At 38.9% G+C, this 14,662-nt stretch overlaps 1 protein-coding gene across 5 annotated transcripts in view; it reads right to left on the bottom strand.

Moving 5' to 3' along the window:
- tll1 (tolloid-like 1) overlaps positions 1-14,662 on the bottom strand; it is a 351,886-nt gene that overhangs the window by 202,013 nt on the left and 135,211 nt on the right. For 4 of the 5 annotated variants that reach the window (XM_048544759.2, XM_048544744.2, XM_048544753.2 and 1 more), the window contains 3 exons: positions 6,919-7,029; positions 3,119-3,199; positions 1,083-1,235 (listed from right to left, as the gene is read on the bottom strand). In XM_048544759.2, the coding sequence (XP_048400716.1) occupies positions 1,083-1,235; positions 3,119-3,199; positions 6,919-7,029 (345 nt within the window). Of the gene's footprint in view, positions 1-360; positions 520-1,082; positions 1,236-3,118; positions 3,200-6,918; positions 7,030-14,662 lie in introns of those variants that run through there. The other variant, XM_048544784.2, reaches the window with a different exon arrangement.

Genomic DNA, 14,662 nt, shown 5'->3' with positions numbered 1-14,662 from the left:
CTGAACTATAAAATTCTTGCACTTCACAATAATCTGCAATAATAATGGAAATATCAACATATAATATTAACCAACTAGCAGGTGAAGGCAACTATTGCTGGAACTATTTTAGCAAAGACAAAGTAAAAGTCCAAACATTTAAAAGTAGTTCTGTCATATTTAAATCACAGGTTTCATGGAGCTATCCTCTCCAGTCAAAGAAATTGTTAGGAATAGCAATCCTGTTTTATTTAAACAGGCAATAAAATTATGAATTAAAAACAGTTGTTGTTTTTCCCTTCCCATCCTAATGATGCTGATGCTTTTTCATTCTTCTCAACTAATGAGTGGCTTCCTCCAGACTGTTCCTGTTACACATACCTCAATGACACAGCATGTAGTACATCTACACATTGAGTCACTGGCCAACTCTTCCTGTGCAAAGTCATCTTCTTTCTGTTTCTTTGCAAATTCATCTTCCTTCCCCTTGCATTTAGTTTAAATGGAACAAACAGGAAAACCTGCTCCTAGGCCCCAAAAAATTAAATCCAGTAAGTAGAAGAACAAAGTGCAGCCCACAATAATAAATGTCTGATTTTTCTCTGCTTACTATGAGCGGAACCATCTGGTCTCCTTATGGAAAGGCTGAAACCACAGCATGTGTAATGTGATGACTCACCTGGGTCCTACTGATCTACGGCATCGTAACAGAAATAAAGGCTTTGCATGTATCTTGCTGAGGAGCCAACAATTTTTTTCTGATGAATAAATTACAATAAGCACAATGGACTGTTGTGCCTTTCAGAATGCAATTACGTTAATGTTATTTTTAAAAATCTAAATGTATTAAAATTATGTAGCTTCATTGTAAAAAGTAGATACCACAGAAATTGTCATTCAGATCCAATTGATTTTCTTCCTTCTCATTACAGGAAGTGGGTACAACATTACAAATTTGAGCAAAATCTCATCACCAATGCCAAGTTAAAGGTAGCAATTAATAAATACTCAAGATTCCAAAGAAAAAAGAACATGTAAAGTCACAAAATGTATGTAAAGAAGATGATTTTAGTAAATTACAAGTAAACATCAACAACACCCACCAGTAAAATTGCCTCCAATGACATATGGAATGACACCCCCGGGCCATATTCTCTCGGCTCGAGATGTTGCAGCTCTGGGAACTCTATTCTTCTCAATCCGTTTTAAGGTTTCTGAGTTGTTCTTTTCTCGGTTAGTGGTATTTTGATCACTGCCTGCAAATTATTTACATTCAACATGAAAAATTCTCTACATATGATTATTTTTAGTCAGACTGTATCATTGATCAACATGTCACCTTTGATTAAATCACACATCATCAAATACACATTAACAATTAGTTTCAAATTCTCCTTCCAAAGAATTGCCTCCTCATGTTGCCTCCAAAAACGTGTCATATAGTTAACCTTTCTGTCCTGACAATAGTGACACATTGATCTATTTATCAAACTTGAAAAAAGTTAACTGGTTGTAAAACACTTTGGGAGATTTTGAACTTGTGAAAAGGTACTATATAAATTCAAGTATGCTTTCATTTGTATCTCACTCGAGTGGCCATTTTTAAATTTGACAGCTGCTACAGCAAATATCAAAGATATTATTCTAAAGCACTTCATTCCAAAGGGCAATAGCTTTACAGCCCCACATTCATGTATCTTTTCAGACGTCATGACACTTAAAAGGATGGCAAGCTCTCTCTCCTTTCTTCTCGACCATCCCATCCCCACCCCTATAATAGACTAGGTAGGCCTGTGCTGAAAATGACAGCTCAAACTGCCATTTTTTGAAAATAATTAAAAGTCAATTGAGCTTGTCACAAATCTAATTTTCCCATACTTCACATTGCCCATACAAGAATACAGTTAGTTCGGTCAGGATGTTGGCAGCATTGATTTTTTTTCGGAAAGATTCAGCAGACGAAGAGCATTCAGTGGGTGCTCTGGGCACATCACTTACATTGCAAGCTCCCTTTATTCCTTTCCACCTGGCATCAAGACACATGCCTTGTACATCTTCAGGTTCACACCACTGCTCCCAACCCACAGCTGCCTAACCCTCCCACCCTAAATGCTTGGGCTTTGTTTGCCTCCAGGATCCAGCAAAGTTGTGTATGTACCTGGCAGTGCCCACTACATCGTGGCAGAAGTCCCAATCTCAGACAGTTTAGTCCACTATCAAAACAATCTCTCTCCCACTCTGAAATTCAGTCCCAAGTCCTTTCTTTTTAAACCTACCCCAAACTGGCAGAGTGCTGTGGATCACTTGAGTTTGAGTGGCAACGTTCAATTTAACATGCGTGTTGTAGGCTGAAGCTCCAGCTGGTGATGGTAGAGGCTCTAACATTTGTTCTGTCACATGGCTCACCAGAGTCCTCACAGACAGCCTGCCACTGCCATGTGTTGGAAGGATATAAAGGTTGATGATTAACCTGCTCAGTGATGTTATGAACATACCTTTCTTGACCATCAAGGACTGCGCTGAGCCATGTACCTTCGGACTCAGCTGTCCACAAACAGTTGTGAACACATACACAGACACACTTGTGGCAGGGGCCATCAGTCAGTGAAAGATAAATCACATTACATTAAAGGTGGAAAATTGTAACTTAATAAAAACCGAAGGAACTGCAGATGCTGTAGGTCAGGAACAAAAACAAAAATTGCTGGAAAAGATCAGCAGGTCTGGCAGCATCTGTGAGAAAAAAAAATCAGAGTTAATATTTAGGGTCCGATGACCCTTCCTCAGAATATTTTCAGAAGATTTTTTTCTTCACAGATGCTGCCAGACCTGCTGAGCTTTTCCAACTACTTCTGCACATGTATATTGTAACTTCCTGATTTAGACAGTGCAATATTGAATTTGCCTGCTGAGACATCAGGCAATTTCTATTAAATGTATATTTCAAATAAATAAATGACTCATGATTCTACATATCTTTTGAAATTGCCTTTATATTGTTCTGTTTTAAAATGGGAATATACAAACTATGTTTTCTACTATTTCAAGTTTGACATAATTAATGTTTAAAAAGGTGGAAACATTTTATTAGCAACATTTATTGTGGATAACAAAAATAAGTTATCTGAAGGTTTCCTACCTAAACCCAATCTTAGGATCCGATCTATAAGTTGATATATTGTCCCTTTCCTTTTGGAAACTTTATGTTCTCCGGACCCACCTTTAAATATATAAGCAGAAAATAATCACATACAAAAACATCCAATTGACTCAAGAGCAGCAACTTAAACAGTTTTTAAAACATAATAATTAAAGGATTACTCATGATGTAAAATGGTCATTACGTTAGTGCAACACAGCTGATAATACTCTTGCGTCTGGTTCAACAGAACATGAATTCAAGCTTAGATTAGGTTACATCTCCAGTACAACATATGCACTATCCTTTGGTTTAGATATTAAAAAGACATTGTTTCTGCGTGTCAAATGGATGTTAATATCTCAAGGTTCTATTTTGACTCCAAGGCAATATTCCTTCCTCAGCCAATATCACCTAAAACAAACCAGATAATTATTGTTTCCAATTCATTTTGAGCATCATTATTTTGCATAAAGCCATTGTCATGTTTGTACACAGAAGATGCCAGACATATTTCAAAACTACTTTATTAAGTAAAATGTGCTAAATCTTTCAATATGAAAGAGTATTATTTTACCTTTTTTAAAAAACCACAAACAAAATTGCACACACACCCAAGTACAGAAATATATAAATAAATCGCAGGCAATTCAATAGGTCACTGTCAGACTGCTGTACTAGAATCCAGGAAAAATATACATTCAGATGAAGGTACACGCATGATCTACTTATAGTTACTGTCACCTGAAAAAAAGCAGCTACTTGTATCAATATGTTTATCGCTTAGAAAGAGAAGACTTGCTTTTATGTAATTCACTCTCATATCTCTCAATGATCTGTAAAAGAGCTACACATATAGTGAGTTCATTAAAGTGCTTTGCTGTTGTTATGGAGACAAAGATTGCAGCACGTTTTCAAAGGCAAATCCCAAAACCAGGAACAAAATGAAGCTCTGACGATGTCAGTGCTAGAGTGAATTTTGAACAGGACACATACCCTTAGTTCGTCAAGAACTCGACAGGACTTGTATACTGAAATCGGCTTAAAATTAGAAATGCCATGAATCAGGATCGCAGTGTATTGCTAAAACTTTGCCTCGGAATTGGGGCTTATCCTGCAGGGAAAAGCTGAATGGAGTAAATTCATATATGTGTAGCACTCCATAAGTGATGTGACAGATCTACCTAATACTGAACCCATCTCAAAGTCAATCAATTCATTTCCTCTCAAGATTACTGCACATAAAAGATGAAAAATTACAAACTTTCTAACAAGGCATAGCTCACTAGATTATATACTATACAGCAGCAGTGTTACAATCCAAGCAATAACACGAGTGAAATTCAAAGTTTGCATTCACCTTTAGTGATGTTTGTTCAGCCAATAGACCCTTTTATTTCCTTCCACTTGTTTTGTTAATTTCCTTCCCTCCCCCTTCAAAATACATGATTTCCTGATTAGATTCAGTTTAACACAAAATAACACTGTTAGTAGTCCAACATCCTCATTTATTGACATCAAGGATTTAATAGACAGGGAAGGGAGAGAAATGTTGCCACAAAATCTGAAAGTCCAATAATCCTGGCACTTCCTTCAAAAGACATTCACTGCCCGAATGAGTGACCACTGCTCAAATTGCGAATTTTTTTGGGGGGTGGGGCTGGGGGTAGGAGGAAGGGCTGTGGCTTCATTTGTCTTTGAAGCTGAGCCACCTTCACCCATCAGCATGCACCTGTGGCACAGGGCACAGTAGGCACAATACAAACAGCAACCATTGTCTCCCTAACAGCACTTCCATGCAATGAATAGGCTTCTGGTTTCTGACTGGCTGGATGGGAATGCTACCTAAATCTACCTGCAAGCAGGCACCATAGGATGCTTATAATCCACTCAGAGATAGTAAGAACTGCCGAGTCAGCTGGAGTCTGAAATAATAGTGTGGAGCTGGAGGAACACAGCAGGCCAAGCAGCATCAGAGGAGCAGGAAAGCTGATGTTTCTGACGAAGGGTCCCAAACGGAAATGTCAGCTTTCCTGCTCCTCTGATGCTGCCTGGCCTGCTGTGTTCCTCCGGCTCCACACTGTGTTACCATAGGATTCTTGCCAGCTCTCCAGTTGGTGGGTGTGGAACCCTGGTTGCATACATTAAAATTGATCTTAAGTTTGAATCCCTTTAGTCAGGCTTACTCCTTGCCATAGTACTGAAAGAACTCTTATCAAATTACAATTACAAGTCTTAACTATATTCGATCTGACCATGCCAAAGACAAACTCCGTCCCCCAATCATTCTTGACTTTGCTGCAACATCAACGACTTCAACATCAATCCACCATTGTCAGCTTGTACTCACCAGACTTCATTCTTATCTACCCAGTCACAACCAGAAAATCAACTATAATTGCTTCTTTTCCTGTTCCTATAATGTTAATTCAGGAGGGCCCCAATAAATTTTGGCTTGGGCTCTACATAATTCTCATCTTCACACTGTTCCTCTGCAGTATCATCTGAAAACATAGCAGCAGTTTCCACATGTACACTTTTCCAGTGTCTCTAACTTATCAGACTTTCTTCCAACAACAGCCAGTATTGGAGAGGCAGAAATTTCCTTTAATCTGTGTTTATTCTTTCATGGAATGTGGGCGTTGCTGAAAAAGCTAACATTTCTTGCCCATCTCTTAGCGTTCTTGAACTTAGTGGCTTGTAAAGCAGTTTTAGAAACCAGTTGAAACAACCACTATCATGTTGTTCCATAGTCACAGACACAACAGATCAGGTAAAAAATTACAAATTCCTTTCCCTAAAAGACATTAGCAAATCATGTAGGATTTTATAACATTCAAAGGCAATTTCAAGGTCATCATTATTGAGACAAGCTTTTTATGAATTGAATTTGAATTCCACCAGTTGCTGTGGTGCAATTTGAACCAGTGTCCACAGAGCACTATGCTGGATAATGGCCCCTGGATCATTAACTTAATATTGGTGAGAAAATCTACTTTGTTGGTCATTACTACAAACTCAATTCCTTAGCAACTGACTCCATGCCGGTTACTGCCAGACAGTGAGTAACCCTGGAATTTTACTTAAGCCCAAGATGAGTCTCCAAGTATGTTTCTGTGATATCAGTAAGACTGTTACCTGTGGGCATTTCGATTGCCAGGTCTGTGGCTTGGTATAAACATGGTCAAGTTGCAACTAAGTTGGGGTTTGGCTTTTTTTTAAAACAAGCTAAATCTCACCTGCTTTTCGTGGTTAAAATTGCCTGCCATCCCCACTTCTCCACTACCCCAAATATCAGCAAACAATTTGACTTTTGTAGATCTGTCAGCCTGACCCAATCTTGTCCTCCACTTATGTCTATACAAGCCTTCCACCAGTAGATCACCAGGTCACTGCAGCCAAAGGTGCTGACATCACTTATGCCTCTATTTCTACCTGAGCTGAGATCAGCCAACTCAGCAGAATACAGATATTGAATGTGAGGACTTCCTAGTAAATAGCTAAGGCAGTAACACATGCATTCTTCTGTCATTTACATGCACACAGAAGCACTTAACATAAAATTAAGTAATTTCCAGGCATATTATTTTAAGAGTATTTGTAAACTTTTTGAGTAATTTCTATACGGCAAAGAGGTATGAATTACATAAAATAATCTATAATCTCCTCTGATTCGAGCTGGCTTTCAGTGAGGTGCACTTTTAACAGTTTGAACTCAGAAAATAGAGATTTAGCCACTTTTTTCATTTAAAGTTTCTTTTGAAAAATATACTGGCACCACACATACAAAATAGATTTACCTGTTGTGTGTCCAATTCTGTCTAACATGTGTCTTGATAAATCAATTGTTCTGTCAATCTGAAACAGTTGTAAGTCTTCTTCATCTAAGGCAATGTCTCCCCAAAACGCAGCTTAAAAACAAAAAACAATATAAATTTAGCTAAGTGAACAAAGCTGCAATTAGCCAAAATTGTATCATCTCAACAGCCATGGGTAAGGTGCCAGAAGAGTGGAGGTTGGCTAATGTGGTGACATTATTTAAAAAACGTGCTAATGAATTAGCCAAAAAAAAACTTGAGAAAGAGAAAGCACATGAAGGTTAGTACATTTGTTCTTGATTAGTGCTTCCAGGACCTCACATGGTTACATCTTTGACCCCACAATCATTTTCCCCTCCTGTCTAAAGGTGTTGGATTAGATGCGGGTTAAGATTTCATGAGTCGTATCCCAGACAGAAACCTTTATGTATGAGCCCGTCAATGAGCTATTCAACCAAGGAGGACATGAGATCAACCACAAATTTGTGGGTGGATTTCCCAGGTTTCTCTTATACCCAACAGATTTCTTTCAACAATTCAATTAATTATAATTATAATGATTAAGAAGGTGATGAAGATCTTTAATCCTGCCTGGAACAAATGCAAAAAAATAATTTGAACAAAAATTATGTCCAAATATATTATTATTTGACAAAAAACATGGTTTTCCCAATAACTTTATTTCAATTTGCTTTGTTTTACTTTATTTGGTTTGAACATTGTTTTAAAGATTTATAATGTTCACCAAATTATTTGTATTAAACATTCTCTACTGCTGTGACTTAATATCCTCCAGACTAAAAGTTTTCATCTATAATAATTTCTTCGATGTTTGTTAATACTTTCAAAGTTTTACTGGAATAAAATTAATCATTCCCCACATTTCAGTATCACTGACTGCATTTTCAGTATTTGTTGAAACAATAAACATTGCACGATAGTTCACATTTGAAGGTCTTCTTTCTTGTCCCAAAATAGACTGATTTCTTGGTGATCTATTTTAGCTGGCATATCTTCTGATGTTTCTCCAGAAGTACTTTCAAAACTTCATTGGGAGCAGACATTTACAGGTAAAGGGGACAGCTGGAAAGTGGGAAGCCTTCAAAAATGAGACAACTCAAACCCAGAGACAGTATGCTCCTGTTAGTGAGAAAGACAAGGCTGGTAGGTGTAGGGAATGCTGGATGACTAGAGAAATTGAGGCTCTGATCAAGAAAAAGGAAGCAAGCATATGTCAGGTATAGACAGCTGGGACTGAGTGAGTGAATTCTTAGAACAGTACAAGCACAGCACAAACATACTCAAGAGGGAAATCAGGAGGGCAAAAAGAGTACATTAGGTAGTTTTGGCAAGTAGGGTTAAGGCAAATCTAAAGAGATTCGACAAATACATTAAAGACAAATTAGTAAATAGTGAGAGAACAGGATCCCTTAAAGATCAGCAACACTGCCAATGTGTGGAGCCATAAAAAGGTTGAGTATTTCGTATCAGTATTCACTTTGGAGAGGGACACGGAAACGAGAGTACTTAAATATAAATAGCAATATCTTGAAAAGCATCCATATTACAGATTATAGAACCTTGCGAGAAGTGAAGGAAACAATTGCTGGTCCCCTTGCTGAGATATTTGTATCATCAACAGCCATGGGTAAAGGTGCCAGAAGAGTGGAGGTTGGCTAATATGGTGACATTTTAAAAAGGCAGTAAGGAAAAGCCAGGGAATGATGGACAGGGGAGCCTGACCTTGCTGGTGGGTAAGTTGTTGGAAGGGATGCTGAGGGACAGGATTTAAAAATATTTCAAAGGCATTAGGGATCATGGCTTTGTGCATGGGAAGTTACATCTCACTAACTTGAGTGAGTTTCTTGATGAAGAAAAGATGGAACAGAGTGACGGATTTTGTCTACTAGGGCTTCAGTAAGGCTTTCAACAAGGCTCTACATGGCATCCAGCAGAGGACCGTGAAGATGCTGATTGGTGATGGTGACATGGTGGAGGATTCTCATTCAGTTACCAGAGACTAGGTGAAAGTGTGGGCTGGGTTGAAGGGACTGTTATACTCAATTTTTTTATTCCTCTATTCTCCTAGTTTATTCCTATGATCTGTAATGCTGGACTTCTTATTTCTTTGTTTTTCTATTTTTTTTCCCCTAAGAATTTGTACTTAAGGATCTGTACCTAGGTAACTTGGTTCTTAAGATGGTGCCATAAGTAGTGATGTGTACTCATGTAAATACGTGATAATAAACTAATCCAATTCAATTCCCTTCATAGTAAACTACATCAATAGATCGGAGATCGCCCCCCCAACAAAAAAAAACATAGATAAGCTGCAGAGCTGGGCTGAGAGGTGGCAGATGGAGTTCAACCCGGATAAATGCGAGGTGATGCATTTTGGAAGGTCGAATTTGAAAGCTGAGTACAGGATTAAGGATAGGATTCTTGGCAGCGTGGAGGAACAGAGGGATCTTGGTGTGCAGATACATAGATCCCTTAAAATGGCCACCCAAGTGGACAGGGTTGTTAAGAAAGCATATGGTGTTGGCTTTCATTATATTGGCTTTCATTAACAGGGGGATTGAGTTTAAGAGTCGTGAGATCTTGTTGCAGCTCTATAAAACTTTGGTTAGACCGCACTTGGAATACTGCGTCCAGTTCTGGGCGCCCTATTATAGGAAAGATGTGGATGCTTTGGAGAGGGTTCAGAGGAGGTTTACCAGGATGCTGCCTGGACCGGAGGGCTTATCTTATGAAGAGAGGTTGACTGAGCTCGGTCTCTTTTTATTGGAGAAAAGGAGGAGGAGAGGGGATCTAATTGAGGTATACAAGATAATGAGAGGCATAGATAGAGTTGATAGCCAGAGACTATTTCCCAGGGCAGAAATGGCTAGCACGAGGGGTCATAGTTTTAAGCTGGTTGGTGGAAAGTATAGAGGGGATGTCAGAGGCAGGTTCTTTACGCAGAGAGTTGTGAGAGCATGGAATGCGTTGCCAGCAGCAGTTGTGGAAGCAAGGTCATTGGGGTCATTTAAGAGACTGCTGGACATGTATATGGTCACAGAAATTTGAGGGTGCATACATGAGGATCAATGGTCGGCACAACATTGTGGGCTGAAGGGCCTGTTCTGTGCTGTACTGTTCTATGTTCTATGTTCTATGAAAGGCTGAGGGACTTGAGGCTGTTTTCATTAGAGAGAAGGAGGTTGAGAAGTGACTTAATTGAAACATGTGAAATAATCAAGAGTTGGATAGGGAGAGCCTTTTTCCTAGGATGGTGACGGCAAGCACGAGGGGGCATAGCTTTAAATTGAGGGGTGAAAGATATAGGACAGAAGTCAGAGGTAGTTTCTTTACTCAGAGAGTAGTAAGGGAATGGAATGCTTTGCCTGCAACGGTAGTAGATTCACCAATTTTAGGTACATTTAAGTCGTCATTGGATAAGCATATGGACGTACGTGGAATAGTGTAGGTTAGATGGGCTCGAGATCGGTATGACAAGTCAGCACAACATCGAGGGCCGAAGGGCCTGTGCTGTGCTGTAATGTTCTATGTTCTATGATAGACTGGTTAGCAACATTAGATCATATGGAATACACTGAGAACTAGCAATTTGGATATAAAATTGATGCGAATGTATGAGACAGAGGGTGATGGTGAAGGGTGTCTTTGTGGGCTGAAGGCCCGCAACCAGTGGTGTGGTGCAGGATCGGCGCTGGCTCCATTGTTTTTCATCGTTCACAGAAAGGATTTGGATGTGAATGTAGGAGATATGGTTGGTGGTGCAGTGAACAGTGAAGGAGGCTAACTCAGAGTACAATGGGATCTTGATCAGATGGGCCATTAGGACAAGAAGTGGCTGATGGAGTTTAATTTGGATAAATGTGAGGTGCTGCATTTTGGTGCAGAAATTCAGGGCAGGACTTATACATTTACTGGTAAGGTATTGGCGAGTGTTGCTGAACAAAGAGACCTTGGGGTGCAGGTTCATAGTTCCTTTAAAGTGGAGTCAGAGGTAGACAGGTTAGCAAAGAAGGTGCTTGGTATGCTTGCCTTTATTGGACAATGCATTGAGTATTGGAGTAGGGATGTCATGTTATGGCTGGACAGGGCGTTGGTTATCAGAACACTGCATTCAGATCTGGTCTCCCTGCTGTAAGAAAGATGTGAAAATTAAAAGAGTTCAGAAAAGATTCACAAGGATGCTGCCATGATTTGAGGGTTGGCTATAACGAGAGCTGAATAGGCTGGGGCTGTTTTGAGTGTCAGAATAGGCTGAGTGTCAGAGGCTGAGGAGTGACCCGCTTTGCACCATAATATTTTAATCGCCCACCGATAATCACCCCTTTAGTCTGAAGAGTAATTATGAGGGTCATAGATGAAAGCTTCCTTAAAGACATTTGGTCTCTTGCAGCTCTGGTCCTTCTTGTGTCTGTCACTTTGTAAATTTCTTGCTTCTTAACTCCAGCCTCTTCATCTTGCACTTCTCTAATTGTCACCTGGGATTTTCTGTTAACTTTTTAGCCATAGCCTCTTCATCTTCCCTGGCTCTGAAACCATCCTGTGACGTTATCTTACCAAGGAATAACATGAAGTGTTCAAGAACATGTCTTACATGAAACTTTTTTTAAAATAAAGATTAAATATTGTTACGAAGGCTCTCCCTATTTTTGACGGCACGTCTCTGAAGGATTGTAAAAGTTAGTTTATTTGAGGTGCTGAGGAGATATTTGGCCTCTTTTTTTAAAAAAAAGATATTTGAAGGTACCCTTTTTCTCAAAGACATTTCTGAAAGTCACACAAGTTAACTATTCAAATTTACTGGAAATCACATGACTTCAGCTCATGACTTGGACACAGATCACATGTCTGGGTTTAGGGCAATCAGGCAGGTAGTTATTTGAAATTGTAGGGTTATAGCCTGCAAGAAAATGAGGCTCAACCCAACTCAGGCTTTTCCATCTTTCTGAGAAATCCTCGAATGTCATGTACGAGAGCGAATAAGTGAAAACAGCTATTCTACTTGAAACAGACTGCTCAACAAATTGCATCCAAGACATCTCAGATGGGGAACTGCATGTATCTACCAACCCATCTCCATGTTTTCAGTCTGATAATTTTGTACAATTTTGAATATGTCACATCATGTCCTTTTATTCTCCAAGGAGAAACAGCTTTTTTAAAAGTGTTTTACTTTCCAATATGTAAAAACTGCTGAGGCAAGTTCCTTATTGTTTCCATAAACTTGTGTTTGTCCACACACTAGGTTTATTATAACAGTAATTATTATACTCTTGTATTTTAAACTGTATGTTAAATAGGTTTTGCATCTCTGTTGAAGGAGTCCTATTGCAATAAATCAATAATTCTGTTTTTTTTCTTGTAAGAAACTTGTTTGATGGATCTTTTTAATCTGGACTGAATATGGATAGGGTATTAATGAGCCATACTAGTAACTGGGTAAAACACATAGATATGTTGGGTAGTGGTAGCACTAGAAAGAGACAATGCTGCACTATCATGATGACGTGAAAGAAAGACAGATCTATGACATTTATTGAACAAATTCATTGTTCTTTTTATGGATTGTATCATTTATGTTGGCTAACGCATGACTGGGTTGGAGTTCCTTTGAAGATATAATGTGGACAGGGTAACAGATCCTCTGAATTGATTCAAGCCCATCTCCGTGTGGTAGGTTAGATTTCATCTACCATACCACATGGCCCAAGTATCATTCCACAATTTGGACTGGATAGATTAACAATTGTTGTTTATCTTGTGACGCACCTCATTTTCAAATTTAGTTAGAAGATCTGAAAATATCTACAATTCATCTAGTAACATTCAGTAACTTCTGTCACAGATTACTATCTTCTCTAACAATGCATTTAATTTGTATATGCCAAAAATTGACAGTCACTCCTAAAAAAGAGCTGGCTATTTTGTCATATATGGTCAAACCTGCTACCGTTTGCGCTAACTCCAACACACCAAAGTATTCATTGCCTTTGCCTCTCTCAGAATTTAGTATTCTGTCATTTCCCCCATGGAAGTTCAACTGCTCCTCTTCCTCCACATTCCTTCATACTGCTCTTTTCCCTCATGTCTCCATCTCAAAGGCTTTTCCTTCCAGATGACAATAAACATTGAACAATTCCTATTCCATCATTAAAAACTGAAAGAACTGTGGATGCTGTAAATCAGAAACAAAAACAAAGTTGCTGGAAAAGCTCAGCAGGTCTAGCAGCATCTGTTTAGAAAAAATATCAGAGTGAACGTTTTGGGTGTGGTGACCCTTCGACCTGAGGAAGGGTCACCGGATCCGAAACATTGACTGATTTTATTGTTAACGGGTGCTGCCAGACCTGCTGAGCTTTTCCAGCAACTTTGTTTTTGTTCTTATTCCATCATTATCCAGCTGAAATTGTCCATTTTCTGCCTTTCTACTGAAGGTCCTTATTGTCTCATCTCACAGCAAAACATGAAGAATCAGGAAGAACAGTTATTGTGTAAACTCATTAACCACTAAAAGCCACATGCTTTTAAAACAGACTGGAAAATGAGAAGCAGGGGTCAAGTAGTTGGTACAACAGAATGGGCAACTAATGCTATAAAGATAGATAATGCCTGGGCATAAACATTTTATGCTGACACAAGGAGGGAAGTCATGAGGATAAGAAAATTTGAAAAAGAGGCAACAGAGTGCAGCTGATGGCTTATAAGGAATAAATACAGAAGTGTGCTTCAGAAGCACATTTGATGTAATTTTTGTGAACCTTCATGCTGTGAAGGGTGGGAATGCAATTTTAGAAGCGTGAGAAATGAGGGAAGAAAAAAAGAAAACAAATACCGCAGTTATGATTAATTAGTGCAGGGTGCTCTGTTGCTGTTAATATGCAAGAACTTAGTTTATGAGGGAAAAAATAACTGAATTTTCACTTATTCGGCAAATTTTTCTCATGTGTTTTACAATTAGGGAAGAAAAGCATCTTGTTGCACACTGACAGGTATAGATAGTTTTGCACTTGATGTGTGATCCCAGATGATTCAAAAAGAACAATGCCATGTCTGTCAACCATTTAATTATAAAGAATCTTTAACACGAATATGATGATATTTTTGAGGGGTGTTGTGGATAAGATATAAAGAGTCACACAAGATGATATTAGATCAGGTCACCAAAAATGTTTGGTTAGGGAGTTAAGATTTAACGTGCCTCTTAAAAAGGAAAGCAAGAGAGGCCCATGGAGGAAACTTCAGAGCTTACAGTCAAAGCTACTGAATGATGAAGAGGTCAAAATCAAAGTGTTCAAGAGGCCAGATTTAGATGAGTATAGATATTTCAGAGGGTTGTGGGACTTCAGGGACATGACAGGAACAGGGCAGAACTGAGGATGAACTGAGGTCAAGTCAGGGAAAAATAAAGTTGAAATAGGAGATCTCAATGATGCATGAATATGCAGCCACAGGTTTAGAACATAGAACATAGAACATAGAACAGTACAGCACAGAACAGGCCCTTCAGCCCACGATGTTGTGCCGACCATTGATCCTCAAGTACGCACCTTCAAATTTCTGTGACCATATGCATGTCTAGCAGTCTCTTAAATGTCCCCAATGACCTTGCTTCCACAACTGCTGCTGGCAACGCATTCCATGCTCTCACAACTCTCTGTGTAAAAAACCCGCCTCTGACATCCCCTCTATACTTTCCTCCAACCAGCTT

The sequence above is a fragment of the Stegostoma tigrinum genome, chromosome 1, assembly GCF_030684315.1.
Source record: "Stegostoma tigrinum isolate sSteTig4 chromosome 1, sSteTig4.hap1, whole genome shotgun sequence".
Taxonomy (NCBI): Eukaryota; Metazoa; Chordata; class Chondrichthyes; order Orectolobiformes; family Stegostomatidae; genus Stegostoma; species Stegostoma tigrinum.
This window is presented reverse-complemented; position numbering and strand designations above follow the sequence as displayed.